This window comes from Hyaena hyaena, unplaced genomic scaffold, assembly GCF_003009895.1.
Source record: "Hyaena hyaena isolate Hyena2069 unplaced genomic scaffold, ASM300989v1 scaffold_305, whole genome shotgun sequence".
NCBI lineage: Eukaryota > Metazoa > Chordata > Mammalia > Carnivora > Hyaenidae > Hyaena > Hyaena hyaena.
In genome coordinates this window covers 1,152,600-1,170,352 of record NW_024080938.1, presented here as the reverse complement: position 1 = coordinate 1,170,352, position 17,753 = coordinate 1,152,600, and the positions used below count along the sequence as shown (strand labels likewise).

Here is a 17,753-nt window from a genome sequence, read left to right as displayed (position 1 = left end):
GGGTCTGCTAAAATATCATTAACCTGTGGACTGCACTGTGGTAAAACAAAGAGCATCTTCACAAGACAGTATTCTTCACCCCCCTGGAACCTTCCACTTCTTGTCTTACGCTCTTCCATAGCAGTTGCAAGTTCCTTAAGGTAAGAATTAAGAGGAGAGAGGGGGCTGGCTGAGCAGTGCTGAAACTGCCCACAGAACAGATCAGTACTGGAAAGAGCAAGGCAGGGACAATAGAGAATTCTGTGAGTAACTCAACAAGGAATTGACATCAAAGGGGACACATTCAAACAAGCAGACTAACTCGGGAACTGGAGGCACCGTCACACAAGGTAGAAAATAACAGACAGAGAGAAATCACAAATGGGGGTGTCCAAGCTGCCTGCTGCAGTACTCAGACTGGGACCCTGGCTTCATCAAGAGAAGAACCGGTGCCTTTGTATCTGAGAACCTCCGATGAGTCCCTTTACTGTCCTAGCTGACTCAACCACACAGCGATCGTTTCTCTAATAAGCAGATTCCCCTGAGACCTTTATCCATAAAGAGACAGAAACTGAAGTGATCTGGTCTTGTAACCAGAGCAACCATCCTTGCAAATCCACAGAGCAGTGAATGAGGCCAAGAGCACAGGAGCAGGCTCCTAGGGTAGTGCCGGCCTGCCTTCTTCCTCAGGAACAAAGGACCCGGAAAGCACCCCATGCCCCACAGGGTCCAGGCATCAGGGAGCTAAGAAATATCCTCTGTGGATGTTGTAGTTGGTATGCTGATGCTCCAGTGGTGGCATGGACTCACAGGAGGAAGGGGAGAAGGAAGCGGCTATTATTTAAAACGTAGGAGCTAGATACTTTTCTAAGCCCTTTACGTGCTTTATTTCATGTGATCATAACAAAATAATCAGAGAATGAGATTTAAGCAGAACCATCTCTTACACTATGCCTTCTAGGCCATCATGTGTTGTAGGTATGGTAAGTCAGAGCACAGGGTGAATGAAGGGAATTCATTTATCAGTGACGTCTCTGTGCCAAGCACCTACAGGCCAGGAAGCTGCCAGGTACTTCCCCACTGTCCTCTCTTACATCTCTCACAGCAGCAGCATGGAATAGTCACTAGTGCTAGTTTCCAGATGAGTAAGCCAAGCCTGCAAAGACTGTGGTATAAACCCACAGGCACATGACTAGTCTATGGGAGAATCAGGATTTAAACTAAGTCCTTCCTCGCTTGCTGATCTGCTGCCTCACCTCAGAGCAGCATGTACACATGGGTGCAAACTCACATGGGTCTGTGTTGACATATACTGATAGACCTACCTGCAGAATCAGGTTGCTGTGAGATGCAGCCAGACACCAATGGCTTTTTGCTGAGATGGAGCCTTCCCTAGACTTAGAGGGCCTCTCTGGGATCATTGGGGAAAAAAATTGAACAGAGGTAGAATTATATCTATATCCTCAAGTCATTCAAATGGAATGTATTCCTCTTAGCAGTATCTGGCTGATGAGGTTTGGAAGCTTAAGGACCTTTCTGAAATGTGTTTGCAAGCAAGTGAGCATCAGATAATATGATAATACAAAGAGGACTTCCCTCACTGTAACATAACAGATGAATTATAATAAAGCACGTTCAAACATTCTCTCGTTTTCCAGTGAATAGTGGTTTGGCCCTTTGCAATAGACTTGACAAGTGCCAAATCCCATCTGGGTGGGGGGACAGCTGTGTCATTTCCCCCCTTCCTCGCTTAAATCATCTGTTACTTCCTGGCTGCCTAATCAGAGAACTGCTCTCTACCCTTCTATCACAGCAAGCAATAAAAACACCACCTTTGTAAGACAGAATCACGATACAGAGGAAATGGAGGATGAGAAATGAATTGCAGATGATCCAAGGAGCTAGAGTTCCTATGGAATTAAAGTGGAAGGCACAGGAAGGAAATCAGGCATCCCTTGTTGATGAGGATGGATATAATTAGATGGCTTAGGAAAATGCTGAGAGAGCTTAAACTTCTCCACCTGGAGGGTCTAAGGATGCTTGAAAATGGATGTATCAAAAACTGGTTAGGACATCCTCCCCTTAAGTTTTAGAATCATAGAATGGTACCACCTTCCACAAGTTTGGCTTAGTTGTAAACCTGGAATATTCCCCAAATTTCACATTCCCCATCACCCTATGTATCTAGTTCTTCTCCTTCACCTCCTAAAAATCATCCCAATTTGCCTGCTTCTTCTTACTTCTCATTTCTCACCTGAATTATTTCAGGTGCCTCTAACATGTGTCTTCCTTGCCAGTGTGACCAACAAATATTAATAGACCTTCTGTCATGGCGAGCTTTCCAAATTGCAATCTGATCCAGTCTCTCTTCTGATGAAATCCTTCTATTTCCATGTCTTTTTTAGGAAAAATCCCAATAGCTAATTATTTCTTATAAAATTTTCAAGAATCTTACCCTTGCACACTCATTCTACTTTGTTTCCTACCATTCTGTCATTGGCTTTCTCTCTGTTGAGATAATCTGCACTTGTAGTTTCTTGACCTTGCTATGCGACTCATGCCTGCATGGGTTAATCATGGATGAGCCTCTGCATGACTCACTTGTTCCCTTTCCCTCCCTTTCCTTAGCTTTTCTTCTGCTCCTTCATAACTCATTTCTGAAAGTGCTCGGTTGAGCCCTAGTGTCTGGTTATGAGCCCTCTGCTGGGCACCTCTAACCTTGAACAACACCTACCATGCTGTGCTCTAGTTTTGAATCCACCACTGGACCTAGACCTTCTTGAAGATAAAAACTCTGTCTCTCCTATATGTATCCTTCGTACTTGTCATATATTAGCTATCCAATACACATTTATTAGATTAGCATTTAAGTTTTACTCTATTTTTTCAAAATTCCCTTGGGATTTTACCAAAAATCTTCTCACTTTCTAGGTTTGCATCCTTGAATGATCTAAGACTCAGAGATTTGTTTCTCCTTTTTAAACTTCAATTAAAAAATAACATATAGGGCACCTGGGTGGCTCAGTTGGTTGAGCGTCCGACTTCAGCTCAGGTCATGGTCTCTGGTCCATGGGTTCAAGCTCCACATCAGTCTCTCTGCTGACAGCTCAGAGCCTGGAGCCTGCTTTGGATTCTGTGTGTGTGTGTCTCTCTCCCCCTCCCCTGCTCACACTCTGTCTCTCTCTGTATCTCAAAAATAAAATAAAATGTTAAACAATTTAAAAACTAACATATAAATATAATTTCCATTTTTTGCAAGAAGCAAACACAGTTGAAATTATATTTTATAAAAGCTCAGGGAAGTGAGGGTGTTGAGGGAAGGCTAAAGGGAGAATAGGAAGAAAAGGGGATTGTTTATTTTTCAACTAATATGTACCATATACTTTCTTGGACATCTTTACCTACTCACACCCAATAATGTCCCAGTCAGCCTCCTGAGGTGGATATGATGACCGCCATTTTAATAAAAATAAGTTTGAAGCCCAGAGAGGATAAGAAGTTGGTCCAAGGCCACATACCTTGTAACTTGTGAGGTCAGAGTGTAAAAAGAAGTTCCCCAAAACTACGTCGCATTATGTCTGAAGAGAAAATACATGATCTGAGCACATAAACTAAATAAAAGAAAATATGTCTCACAGGATATAGAAAACAGTGAAGGGATAAAAACTGTAACTATTCTTGGGGTGCCCGGGTGGCTCAGTCGGTTAAGCACCCGACTTCGGCTCAGGTCATGATCTCACGGTTTGTGGGTTCCAGCCCCGCGTCGGGCTCTGTGCTGACAGCTCGCTCAGAGCCTGAAGCCTGTCTTTGGATTCTGTATCTCCCTCTCTCTCTCTGACCTTCCCCTGCTCATGCTGCCTCTGTCTCTCTCTCAGAAATAAATAAAACATTTTAAAAAAATTTTAAACTGTAACTATTCTTATTTTTGAAATAAGAGGTGCCGTGAAACAGTTAGATGCAAATGATCCAGGTATTCTATCCTAAATCCTAGAATTCTAGGAAAGTCTTATCTGGAGAAACACCGTTTAGAGGAAACTATTCACTCGACCTTCAAGTTTATGCTATGCCCATACTCCCAGTCATTGTTTCCTCTTGTCCCCATCAGAAAGTCTCATGGAGCTTTGAGATCCAATGGAAGACAATATGCTGAATAATCCCATGTGGAAACGAAACTTTATATTCTAACCAGAATTGACATTCTAGGTGGTTCATCTCCCTCTCTGGGAAATTTTGTTAACTTTATCACCAATTAGGTTGTGTGGCCCTTTGGACATTTATAGTTGAACTCCTTTCATGATATTCATTCATTCAACTCATATCATTCTTTCTATCAATAAACGTTTGAACACTAAATGTGCCCTGGTCCTGGTACCCCATTTATTTTTGTAGTAATAGATCTGTTCACCGTATCTACTGCCTATAGTAACTGTCTACCTCTCAGCTTTTCATCTCTGGGGGATAAAAGTACCTTCCTGATCACTTCCCAATATTTGCTTCTGCTATACTCATTTTCTCATATCTGTATCATAATACTTGCAATATTATACTATAATTTTCTCTTCATATAGCTGTTTCCAAATCTTAGATGTGAGCTCCTTAAAGATTTCTTCACTAAATGCAGTGCATGAACAAATGGATAAAAAATTAAGAAGAAAAAAAAGGATTTCCTACTGATCAAATGAACCTGTTCCATTAAAGTAACATCATTTGTAGTTTGTAGCTTTTGTTTTCCAAAGCTGATAAGATTTGGTACCAATTAATGCCAACCCCCCGCCCCCATTTTCATCAAAATCATTTAACAACAACAACAACAACAACAAAACAACAACAAAAAAACAAAAAAGGAGGCAAAGTTGCCATTTGAGGTCTCTCCTGTCTGTTTCTTCAGCCATTTGTTATGTTCACTGCAAGACTGCATTCACAGTGTTAGAAAATTCAACAACGATGTCTGCTCATCTGGGTGTTTCCACTCAGCTCCCAGTTCTCCATCTTTTTCCTGCCATAAAATATCTTGATAGGAACAAGTATGCCCTTAATATATTTTCTAAAGCCCTTCTCTCTTTATATGTTTTTAATAGGGTGTATTTTTGGTGAAGATAACAAAAATGTATCCAATCATTTAGCTGCCATGCTTAAGAATAACTAGATAGAGGCTCCCTTGCAGAATGAAGAGATAACAGCAAAGATTTTCATTACCTTGAAGTGGCTTGGTAAATAGGTATGTCTGCCAAAGGCTAGTTGGAGAATGCTCGGTGGATGGATCCACAGGTAAGGGAAATATAGATGGTTTAAATAAATAGATGGGTACAGTAATATTAGGGAAGTTCACGAATATATAGATAGAATAAGAGTTAGATAAATGGGGAAATAATATGTGAATAAAGGTGTGAATGGTTTGCTAATGGAAGAATAAATTGGTACACAGAAGACTGATGGAACTGAGTGGCCGGATGGAATGAAAGACCAATAAATGTCTATGCCTCATCAGGAGAGCCAATAGACGGGTAAATGCTGTGGTATGACCAGAAGCAGGAGATGGTCAGGTGTGGATGGAGAGAGGGTGGTTAAAAGGAGGAAGAAATAGGAGAAGGGAAAAGGAAGCACTAAAGTTATTATGATGGTAACAGGAACTGGGATTTGTTACCTTGACAAGTCACAATTTTACCATGAGTCTGAGGAAATTGGAAACTCAATCATTGGTACCACCATTTACTTGGTATTTTAATTTACAAAGAACATGACTTAGTTTATCAAGTTATCTATGCTCCATCTCCTGTGAGGAGAGACTAAGTTTTTTTCTTTAATTTTTTAATGTGTATTTATTTTTGAGAGACAGACAGAGAAGAGACAGAGCTTGAGTGAGGGAGAAGCAGAGAGGGAGACATAGAATCTGAAGCAGGCTCCTGGCTCTGAGCTGTCAGCAGAGAGCCCGATATGGGGCTCAAACTCACAAACTGTGAGATCATGACCTGAGCTGAAGTGAGATGCTTAACTGACTGAGCCATCCAGGCATCCTGGGGGAGACTAAGTTTTAACAGGTTAGGAATGAGCTATTGTTTACCTATGAACCCAATAAGAAATAAGCCTCAAAAATCTAGCTCAGGGTCTTACCCAGAGGAGCTAGCTATGAGGTAAAGCCAACTGGAGAATTTTAACCTACTTTCTGCTGTATTCCAAATCGTAATTAGCCATTGACCCTAGGCTTCATTTGGGGGTAGTCTTGAGAAATCCAATGCTGAACGAGAAACAAAAACCATCATGAGAATTTTGAACTAGAACATACCAACAAGAATAAATTCACAAATGGTGCAGATGAGGAGTCAAAGAAAAGGAAGGTCAAGTGTTCAGTCTAAGATCACATATTTAGTTAATGGTAGAGCTAGGAAGACTTAGCTGATGTATAAATGGTCAATGAGAAGCTGAGTTGTAAGAAAGAGGTTAATAGCTATTCCTTCAAAAAAGCAGATGGGCAAGTGATGAAGATAGAGGTATTGGAATTTAACTGAAAGAGACGGATGTTTTAGAGAAGGCAATCAGAAGGGAGCTTCTTCCCCAGGTCTCCTTCTTATGCTATTTCCCATATGTATACTACAGTAAAACTGAAGATGGAGAAACAATTAATCCAATTACATACACTTTTAAGACTATATGTACATCATAGTCACCATATTTTCCTTGTATGTGCTCTGGTCAAAGTGGTTCTTGATTCAGTGTAATTAAGTCACAGGAACTGTTAAGAAGTGTCATTTTTCCCCCTGCAACTTCTCTATTGATTTCATTTTAGATTAGGTCAAGACATAATTTAGACTTTGAGGTTGCAGCTACATTTTCTATTATTTGTAAATGGCATAGATATTCAAATATATAGGTATCATATGCAAAGTACCTAGACTTCTACTCTGTGTGTGTGTGAAAGGCAGAGAGAGAGAGACAGACAGGGAGAGAGCTAGAGAGAGAGAGAAAGAGAGAGAGAGAGAAATAGGCTACTCAGTTTTCTGATTGCATCTACTCCCCAAAGCTTAAAGCACATATATGGGAGAAGTATATGGAAAAAGCTTAGCCTGCTTTTCTCCATTCCTGGATACTTAACAAGATGTCCTAATAAACAGCCCCCCAAAAGTTACAAATTTCTTTGAACTTTATTGATACACTGCACAATCACAACCATCTCGTATTCATCCTGAATTAGAAAAGGTTACAACTACAATGTAACATGCACAAAATTCAGGTAGTATATTCACCCTTAATACAATTATTGACAGAAATCAAGTCTTCATTGATTTTTGAAGGAAAAAATAAGAAAGAAAACAAAAGAAAAAGAATTCTAGAAGTTATACTCTTGTATCATGTGATAATTTTTTAAAGCATTTAAACATAGATTTGTTTTAAGGATAATTGTGAGAATGGACACACCCATCGTCTGACACAGCTATAACGGCACCATTGATAAGTCATAATTTTTTTTTTTAATCTAGAGGACTCTGAACTTGACAGATACATTTTCGTACACCCACACATTCCTCACAACTGCACTTTACAGGTCACAAAAAATTTTGAATGATTAAAAAGGCTCCCTTTAACTAACACAAGGGCAGCTATTATTACTTATCATCGCTATTATTGATATCCTTATAAATCTGCCAGTAATGTAGAATGCGGCCCTAGAAGGATAGTAGAGGGTTCATAATCTTTCTTTCTCCATTCCGTGACATGGAACAATCGTACACATTTTAAAAGGGCACCACTGAAAGAAACAAAAAGGAATCTATTTCAAAATACTGGAAATGAGGCTTAGCTGCTTACTTTCAGGATGAAGACAATGGCGCCTAATTAAGTCCACTCCACATTCCCTTGGACTCCGAGGATCCTGCACCTGAAGGCTCAATTGCACTGGTTCATCTCTGTCTTTCTGCCCTATCATTTAATTGCAAATCTATTTCTTCCTCCTTTCATTTACTTCTCTTCTCTTAAGTAAGAAATGAGGAAAATGAGAGTGGCATTTTTATTTGTTTGTTTTTAGTGATCATTAGGAGTCCTCATCATATGGTATCTTTTGAAAATGTTGCTTTCCTAGTTACACACCTGTGAAGTTTTACTGCAACTGCTCAAACTTATTTGTCTGAACATCAAAAGGGAAGCTTTGGATGGGAGAAGAAGAGGCAATTGGGTGTAAGCTTCTAGGAATATAGCTTATGTGAAACAAAACCAAAACATCCTAACTGTTGGAGAAAAAGAAAAAAGTAAATTTGCCAACAAGAAGAATTTAATGTTCCTTCACCCAATTCCAAATATATTAAACTTTACTTTAAATAAGGTTTCTTTTTTTTTTTTTTTTTTTGGAGGGGGGTTAGGTAGGAAGGGGAAGTGGGCTGGTTCCAGGTGAGGACTTGGGGTCAAGTTGGAAAAGTTAACCCCACCCCCATACCCCACCTCATCTTGAGCCATTCCTCCCTCTTTCTCCCCAGCTCTGATGACATCCATATACAACTACAGAGGAGAGAACATTCCTCCTGGCACTGGAAGCACCAACCACAACTAGAGTATTCCATTTCTCAACACAATGGCAATGATAAGCTTTCTTTGAGATTGACTGCTCACTTGGAGGTTCTCCGCTCTTTTCACATAAGAGTTCTTCCAAAATAAGCAGAACTTGTTAACACCGCCATGTTGAGACCAAGTTGACTGGATCCATGCAGAAACAGGTCCTTAAACTTAGCCTTGGTTGTGGAGTTTTTGGAGTCCACTTCCACCCAGGGGAAAACACTTCCCACCCAGGTTTTGAGAAGGAACTGCCCACCTGTGGAAGGTATCATCTAGTATGAGGCATAGGTTTCAGGGGACAAAGACCAAGGCCTCTTTTTCATAGAAAGCCTTACCTTTCCTTCTATTCCAGCTAGCATAATTGCTGCAGAACAGCCATGCACAATGCTCCCTGCATAACATATGTGCATGTTTTGACCACTGCTCACCTAGACATCCCCTCTCCCCCATTTAAAACAGGAATGAAAAAAACTAAACACACTTGCTTAGACTTGCAGATGACTGTATCAGGCACTTGACTTTAAACTACTGAAAAACAACCTTGACCAGAGCCTTAACACTAGCTCATTCATTGGCATTACTTTAGTGGAAATACATATCAACTGTGTTTTCGGAAGGGAAAAGGTTGCAGAGTAAGTACATTGCTAAATTTGTCACATCTAATCTCCTGATAAGTCTTATTTGGTTTCCTTCCCATGTAGAAAAACCATGAAGAGTTATAGGTTTCTCAGAGTTTTGTTTATCTTCCTTCTTTACCCCTACTCCCATTCTGACCATTGGCACCTTGAAAAAAATCTATCCAGAAGACTTTATCCATCTACCCTCCATATGGGAAGCTGAAAAAGCATGTGTGATAGTGGATATTGTCCTTAATAGCATTTAATGTTCTATATGCTTCAAATGTTGGGTAACAGCTACTGTTCGATAGAGCCATCCCCACAAAAGTAACCCAAACAACGCAGAAGCTGAAGTATGTCTATAGCAAAGAAGAGCCATTTTCTTTCTTAGTGCCCCATTTTCTTGGGTCTTATTTACTTGGTTTTCTTTATCCCAGATGGATGAGGATTGACTGAAGGATATTTTTGCCCTCTGAAACACAGCTGGAATAGGCAACCACCAGAGGTGCTTCCTGGTATCCAGTGGAAAAGGGCAGCACAGAGTTCCATAGTGACTCTGAGACTCAGCCTCATCATGTTCATAAGGTTCTGGTGATCTTGCTGGCCAGAGGAGGATGGGTCCCTTCCTCTAGAACAAGCCTTGGCATGAAGAACATGTATAGCTTGTCCATTTCAAGCACTGTGTTCTCCAAGACCGTTTATTACCCAGAGCCTCCATATTTATTGTACTCCAAAGTAACATTTATTATCAGTAGAACACTCAAATGATGCATTTAGTCTCCATACAGTGTCTGACACCAACCTGACTCCAGGTGCAGAATGTGATGACAGATCTGAAACAATGATGTCCGACCTTTAATTCTGACTTTGCGTCTGCTCATGATTGTCCCTGGAACTTGGAATCAATACACTGCTTTTGGCACATCATTTATATTCCCAGAATCTGGCTCCTGGCAGCTCACTAGAAAATGCAGATGTCTGTTTACAGCTGGCAAATGTAATATTAATTTCACTTGCACCATCTCCAACTCTTACAAAAGTGCCTAGCATTTTGTATGCCAAGACTACCTACCTTTGTATACGCGTATGTATATATGTATGTCATATATATCTAAGTATATATTACTCCACTGTGCACGTCATGTTCATGTGCCACTATGAACAAAACACAGAGGCCATTTATATTGGAGGAAAAGATCAATTAAGCATTAAGTGAATGGAGCTCTATAAAGCTCATACTTATTATTTTTTAGACTGTGGACCTCAAAGTTTCCCAACTGAAGCAGGGAAGGCCTGTGAGATAGTCACTGTTGATGCTTCTTTCCTTTATCATCGTCTCAGTAGGTCAGTCCTTGCAGCATGGGTAAAGAGAGACATAACCTTGCATGGTTTTCAATGCCATTCTTTTGGATTATAAGCTCCCTTGTTGGCTGTGTCTTTCTTGTCCCAGGAAATGATGCAGAAAAGTCAGGTCAGCTCTTGTTTATCTGCTGGATCTGCTTTGAACATGGAAAACTGAGGACATTCTTCCCCAAAGCCACTGGAGAAGCAGCCTGAATCAGAGGAAATTGTGTGTCACTTACACTTTCCCCTCCTGTTTGCAGTGTTGTGTTAATCAAGTGCTTGGGAATTAAGTCAGTTGCTCAAGTGCCCTCAGCTCAGAAGAGCTTCCTGAAACAAATACCAGAGTTGTCAACACACCCACCATGTAATTGGCTTCCATCAGCTTTTTACTGGATAGTTTTCAGACAGATTAAACCAAAACTGGAACAGGGAGGAGACAATAGCTGAAGTCATTGCACTCAGACAGGTGGATTGCTCTTTTCACTGCAGAGACAGATACATGTTTCCTCTCTTCTGTTCTTGCTATTAATAAAAACCAGCCATGGAGTAAGTCCCATAGGTTTCTGACACACATTTTTTTGAAAGGCAGAAAGAAGCATGAGATTTGGCATCTTGGTCCTTCAAGTGTCAAAGGGAAAAAACAAACAAACCATATCACTGATCAAGGCCTTTCCAGGGCTGATCTGCTTCCCAAGAAGATGCTTTTGGAAATGGAATCTCCAGGAGTAGTGAGTGACTGGTCCTTAGATTGTTACTTTGGTCCGTCTGTTAATGGCATCTACTTTGAGTGGATGGCATATCACCTTCCAAAGAGTTCATGACATATTGCTTTTCTATGTTGTTAGCCTGTGAGACCACTGGCTTCCATATGAAAGTTGATAGGTAATTTTGAAGATGCCAATGTCTGCTGAAGGTAGAGGAGAAATGAATACAGTAAAATAGACACAATATGATTAGAAACTAATATGGTGATGAATTGATAGTGAGTAGTAGGAAAGAAATAGAGAGAAGTATTAGATAATTACATTGATAGATTGATAAATAGAGTAAATAGATTGCTACAGAGAAAGATGGGTGGGTAGATAATTGGAGGGAGCGATAAGTCACACAGTCAAGTAGATGGATAACCATATGATTCCTGTGATAGCTTGATAAGCCCTAAATAATCAGTCATTTATAGATCATTTTGTTTTATAAGTTAGACAGCATTTTTAAAAGAGAAGTACTATCCTCAAAATGCTCCCTCCCTTTTTGGTGAAGTGACTTCTAAACTTTTACTTTTGGGTTGTGTGACTAGCCCCAAGCCTCTAACCCCCACAGCAATAGAGAAAGTGAATAGGGCAGAGTGGCTAGAGAAGGTGACGAGGATATCCATATATATATATGGATATAGGTATACTGAGATAGCTTCCCAGAAAGAAAGAACGTGAACCCAAATGTAATTAGATAATAATAAAAATGGAGGAGGGATATGTACATTATAATAAAGAAAGTGGCCCAAAGCTTAAAAGACACGGATAATAGGACACTTGGATATAACTCTTGCTGTGCACTACATTGTAAGTCAAGTTGTGTCTTCAGGGTGTTTTTCATGAGGCACGTTTTTGCCCAAATGGAGCTTATGGTTTGGTGTGTTGGGGGAGGAGAAGTTTGTAGTGATGATGATGGTTGAGGAGCAGAGGAAAGGGAAGGGCCCAGGTAGCAGGGATAGATTCCATTTTTGGACACACCAATGAATGATTATCCTACACATGGTAGAACCCTGCCCACCCCTCCCCCCAACCCCACTCATTCAAACTGGAGAAAAAAATCAAATTAACCAAACCCCCCAAAAAATCAAGAAGAAGAACAGAAACAAACAAAAAGAAGCCCAAACTGGTTTGCCCTCCGCAGTGTAGATTAAAGTCTGTGATATGGAGAAGCAGGCGTTGCTCAGAGGACCTATGGTTTCTTATCAAAACTTGATGAAGAAGTGGGCCAAGAGGGTCCCTGATAGCCAGAGACAAGCCAGTGCTCTAGAGGCCGAGTTTACACCATCAATGACTGCTCCAGGCCCTGTGTAGGGGAAAGAGAGACAGACCCATTAGCATGCACCTAAAGGGTACCATACTTATTGCCTGACAAGCAAATATACGAGCATGCTTCTCTGTGAGCATTCCCCTATCTCCCACCTCCCACCATCAATCCCTCCAAATCTGGACAAATGGAAAACACCCACTTGGAATATTGAAAAACCCAAAGGTGCAAACTGCTGGCATACCTTAACCACTACAGCCTGCTCTCAAAAGACTGAGGTTTAAAAAATAAAAGGGGTAGAGGGAGACAATGGCAGTCATTACGCCAATGGGCTGAAAAGTTAGAGCAGCAGACAGGGCTAAGCGGTATGGCAGGACCTGACTGTTGCTCCATAAGCAGCACCTCTAACTGTGGAGATGGTGTCCAAAACAGACAGGGATGAGAGCATCAGGACAGTCAGGAGTGGGAGACGGTCCACAGTGGAGAGAAGGAGGTAGGGGAACGGAGGAGAGAGGAATGGGAACATTTGTGAGCAACAGGGGTCTATGTGTTGGGGTGGCCAACTTTTGACCCCATATAACTTGGGTATTGTGGAAGCTCCTCTTGAAGTAGTTGAGGAAGAATGGATAGTTATACTCTAGAGTTTTAAAGACTATGGTTGGGTTTATCCCAGTAGTAGCAGTGCCTCTCCCAAAGCCACAAAGACTCTGTGTTGTGTGCACGTTGCCACCTAACGGTGTGGCCTGATGGAGTTCTCCCTTTGCCCTTTCTTCTGGCCTCTTTGGCTCTTTTAAAGGCCCCTAGTGAGTCATCCATGCTCCACTGTAAGGCAAGACCATCGAGTCACAAGTGTTGGTCCTTTCACTTCATCTGCCACCTTTGAGAAGACAGACCACATGAATTGGGATTGTCCTGGTCTATTTTTAGGACCCAGGGCACATATATTAGCGTCTAATTCACCTTTCTAATCGCCCATCAGCTTTATTTGCAAAGCATAAGAAACTGGAGTCATAAGCGAGACCAGTAGCTTAGACAAAGAGGATTCCAGGGAACCAACTACAGGGAATCAACTATAAGGTGGGAGTGAGAAGCCATCAAGAGGCATTCCTGTAGAGCCAGTGGCAAAGAAAGGGAGCTACCTTCTCAAGCCAGGGCTTCCCTGATGCTTTTAGAAGCAAATTGGCTTATTGGAAATAAGCATGATTACTTTAAGAAGCACAGCTGGTGCAGAGACTCAAGACAGCACGATGGTGTGGATCCCTGCCTTGCCTAGGAAGAGACTGATGCTAAACTTTTGCTTTGGGAAGTACAAGCCCCTCACTTTAGCAATGAGCATGTAACTGTTCCCAGTCTAGGAATTTTCACATGGATACCTTTCCTTCCTCTGATTTACAATGTAACACAATTCTCCTATTGACTAAAAATTCACATTTACTCCCTACCTTGAGAATCTGGCTCATACGGCTCTGCATTTTGGTTATAGAGCATTCACAAACAAGGGCAGGATCCAGGCACAAGCCCAGTGCCATCGTCTCCATGAAGGCTCCCTACATATTTATGAAACGTAGCCCGACTCTGAAGCCTCCATCAGTCAAGACATATATCCTAAGGAACCATCCTGGCCTACAGAATGTACAAAGTTGAAAATGCTCAAGTTGGAGCTCAAGGCTATTCTATATATTGTTTCCTTCAAATGATGAATGATTTAGATTTTTTTAATGAGTTTATAAGAAAATGAGCAATACAGATTTGTAAGACATATATGTCTCCTTAAGAGTATCTATCTATCTCTATCAAATATATATTATATTTATAATGTTATTTATATATAGATATATATTCTAATAATGCTTAATATAATATTTATAATAATAATATTTGTATATTACATATGGAGAGGACATACATTAAACTGTGTGTGTGTGTGTGTGTGTATCTTAGTCTAATTCATGATGCTGATATTAACTTAAGAAACAATGAAAGGCCTAATAAGCTACACTCTAGAGAGACAGAGATCTTTAGTGTGGGAATCACTTCATTCCAAGTTCTACCAGTGGACTTAAGCACTTCTGTGGATACCATGCTACCAGCACAAGGTTGGATATAGCTAAAAAAAAATAAAAATAAAAAAAAAACAGTATATGAGGAAGGCAAAGCATGAAGGCTGAAGTACAGAGAGAGAAGGAGGCAGAATCATAAAGAGAAATAAGTGTTTCTAGTGGTGTGTGGCAGATGCAATAAGATGTTCATTACTGATCAGGCAGAGGGTTTATAGCCACAGTTAAACTTCAGTTGAGTGTTCCATAGAATGGAAACCAAGCCATGAGGGTGACTTAGCAGACATAGAGACTGTTCAGCTTGCTTAGGATGATGATGGTAACAAGTATTTACATTGTGTTCTCTCGTTGCAAGCAGGATTCTAAATGCTACACGCATATTAATGCATTTAATCTTCACAAAGTCTATGAGCTATGGACTACTGACTTTTCCATTTTATAAATGGAGAAACTAAAGAACAGAGCAGTTAAGTACCTTGGTATGGTCACACAATTTAAATACATAGGGCTGGATTAGAACTGAGTCACTCTAGTCTATAGAGTCTGTAACTTTGATTGTTACCACTCTACTTCCTTTCTGTGTAAAATGACCCCTTTGTGCATGTTTTCTGGGAGCACAGCAACGCAAAGTGATAGGTACAGCTGGTTAGGAGTCTGGGTACTTTATTTCTCTGTGTGACTCTGCTGCTCCCTAGCTGACTGGCATCTCCTCTCTGGCCTTGGTTCTCCATCTAAAAAAGTAGAGGAGGTTGGGGTTAGTGACCTTTAAAGCTCTTCTGTTATTAGCATTTCGAGTTATTGTATGAATGGAAAATCTACATCTGGTACTAGAAAGGACAGCTGGTGAGCAGCCAGATGGCCCTTTCCAGTTGGTACAAAACCATCACTACTCTGGCTTTTTGCACCTCAGCATGTCATCTCCTAAAACAGCAAGAGGGCACCAAACATTCCTGGACCCCAGAATTTCCTTTTCTATGGCCACATTTTCTATGCAGCTTCAAGGAGCTTTACTCTTCAGCAGGTGTGATGAACCTTGCTTTATATATCAGACAATATGTTAATTTAATGCCAAACTGCCTTTGGTCAATCAATCTATGAGCAATGGCTGAGCTAGTCTGTCCAATGAGTTAATCTAATCCACTATAATGGTAATTAAAATTAGCATCGTTTCCCTCATGGATCCTGCACACATTTGAGATTTGGCAGCTGGGCCAAATGTCAGTACAATGAGGGACCTATAGGAGGGCTCTTGTACCTTGCTCAGAGCAGAAAAAGAGGCTCACGTGTGTGCACCACTCTCTAGGTTGGAGGAATGTGAAATAAAAGCCATCAGCTATGAACTGTTTTTTTTTTTTAATTGCATGATTATAGTAACCCTGATTATACTATTAGTGAAGAAAAGAACCCATTTGGTTTGGGTCTCTCCCTTAGGGTTTCTGTTTGCTAAGGCCACTCACCTGATTAGTGATGTGCTTCTTTGTGCTTTAATAGAGATTACCACTGTTTAGCTAATTGGTGTGGTCCCATGATCACTCAGGGCTTACTTTTGGTCCCTTAGGCAGGTAGGAGGCTTTTGCAAATGTTTGTTCAACAAATCTGTTATGGGAAGGGCATGCTACTGGAGAATCACTTCACCTGAGCTGAGCAGTGGTAGTACTAAAGCTTGAACACACATCTTTAGATGTCAAGCTAACTATGGTTTTCCTATACCTTGGTATACCTGTTTCTTCAGGTAACAGCAGCTACATGGACTTCTCCAAGTACTCAGTATCCAAGATAATAGTAGTATTAATTTCAGTAAACATGATCAGGAATTCAGATGGTGCTTTCCTCCTCTTCCCCCCCTCCCCTTCTTCTTGGTGGAAATGGGGAGAAATTTAGTTCTTATTTCAAACTTAGAATCTAGTATTTGGATACATGAAGTGGATTTTCAATTATGTGTTCTACTACAGAAAACTAACTCTGAAAGGCATCTGGATAAAGGACAAACATTTGGAGGAAAGATGGGGCCAAATGCCAAAAGAACAGAATCCCTGGATGCACAGGTAGAATAGACACCTTTTATGAACCTTAGGAAAGGTTTTGGATGCATCTGTACTCCTAGACTTTGCTGTCTTGTCTTTGCAGCCTTAAATCTCCTTTGAGATGAAGTCACTTACCACTATAAAAGTACAACCAATCCTGGAAACTTTGGAGTCAGACCAATTTGGGTTTAAATCCTCACTCTGTGGCATGCCAGCTATGTGATCTCAGACAAGGTTGTTTTCACTTTTCTTATTGTAAATAGAGCTACTAATACTGAATTTACAGAATGGTTAGAAAGTCAGACTGATTAGTATGGTGCCTGGTACAAGGCAGTCATGTGATCATGGAAACCACCACTATGACGCTTCCACACTCTTAGTTGAGGCTAATATTGTATTGTTTCAATTTTTCCCAAGTATGTTGAACCTGAGATGTGGTTTTGCTGGTGTCAGTGTGAGGAGGTGAGATCGTGAGATAGGGGTGTTTTTGCTGAGAGCGGCCATTACCATGAGGGCCCTAGAAGGATATGAGACATAGAGCAGAATTATAGGAGAGTTTCAAAGACAAGATCCATGCATGGCCCAAGGGCAAAGGATCAGCCTTGCAAGAGTAGGGGATCCCACACTAGCCTCAGAAAGCCACTGTCATTCACTCAGCAAGTATTGTTTGGGAGGCTGCTGTGAGCCAGTCTGTTTTCAGAGAGAAAGGTGGACACAGTGTGTGTTTGACAGAGCTTATACTTTAAAAGGGCCTGGAATATCCTTTCTCCTAGTCTACATTACTCAACAAACAATTGAAAAAAGGGAATAAATGAGGAAGGAAAAAAAAAAAGGAAGGCAGGAAGGCAGGAAGGCAGGAAAGAAGGAAGGAAGGAAGGAAGGAAGGAAGGAAGGAAGGAAGGAAGGAAGGAAGGAAGGAAGGAAAATTTTTAAATGCTTCCAGATTCAGAGAAGAAAGCCATTTGGAAAAAAAAATAACCAGAATCCCTTTCATCTCAGGAATATCCTTCTTGTTGGAGTATTAAGAGAACTGAATTCAATAGTCAGAATTAAATTTGAATTATGGCTCTGGTACTTACTAGCAAGATGACTTTGGCCAAGACAGTCAACTTCTCTAAAACATTTTTTAATGTATAAAATGGGGAAGAATGTGTGTATGTATATGTGTATATATA

The 17,753-nt window shown here is 40.7% G+C and overlaps 1 protein-coding gene across 4 annotated transcripts in view; it reads right to left on the bottom strand.

Moving 5' to 3' along the window:
* Nucleotides 1–17,753, bottom strand: part of OPCML (opioid binding protein/cell adhesion molecule like) — a 295,587-nt gene that overhangs the window by 58,148 nt on the left and 219,686 nt on the right. For 2 of the 4 annotated variants that reach the window (XM_039248229.1, XM_039248230.1), the window contains exon 6: nt 7,100–12,536. The exons of the other annotated variants lie outside the window; for them this stretch is intronic. In XM_039248229.1, coding sequence (XP_039104160.1) covers nt 12,436–12,536 — 101 coding nt within the window. In that variant the 3' untranslated portion in view covers nt 7,100–12,435. Of the gene's footprint in view, nt 1–7,099; nt 12,537–17,753 lie in introns of those variants that run through there. 4 annotated transcript variants of the gene reach the window in all.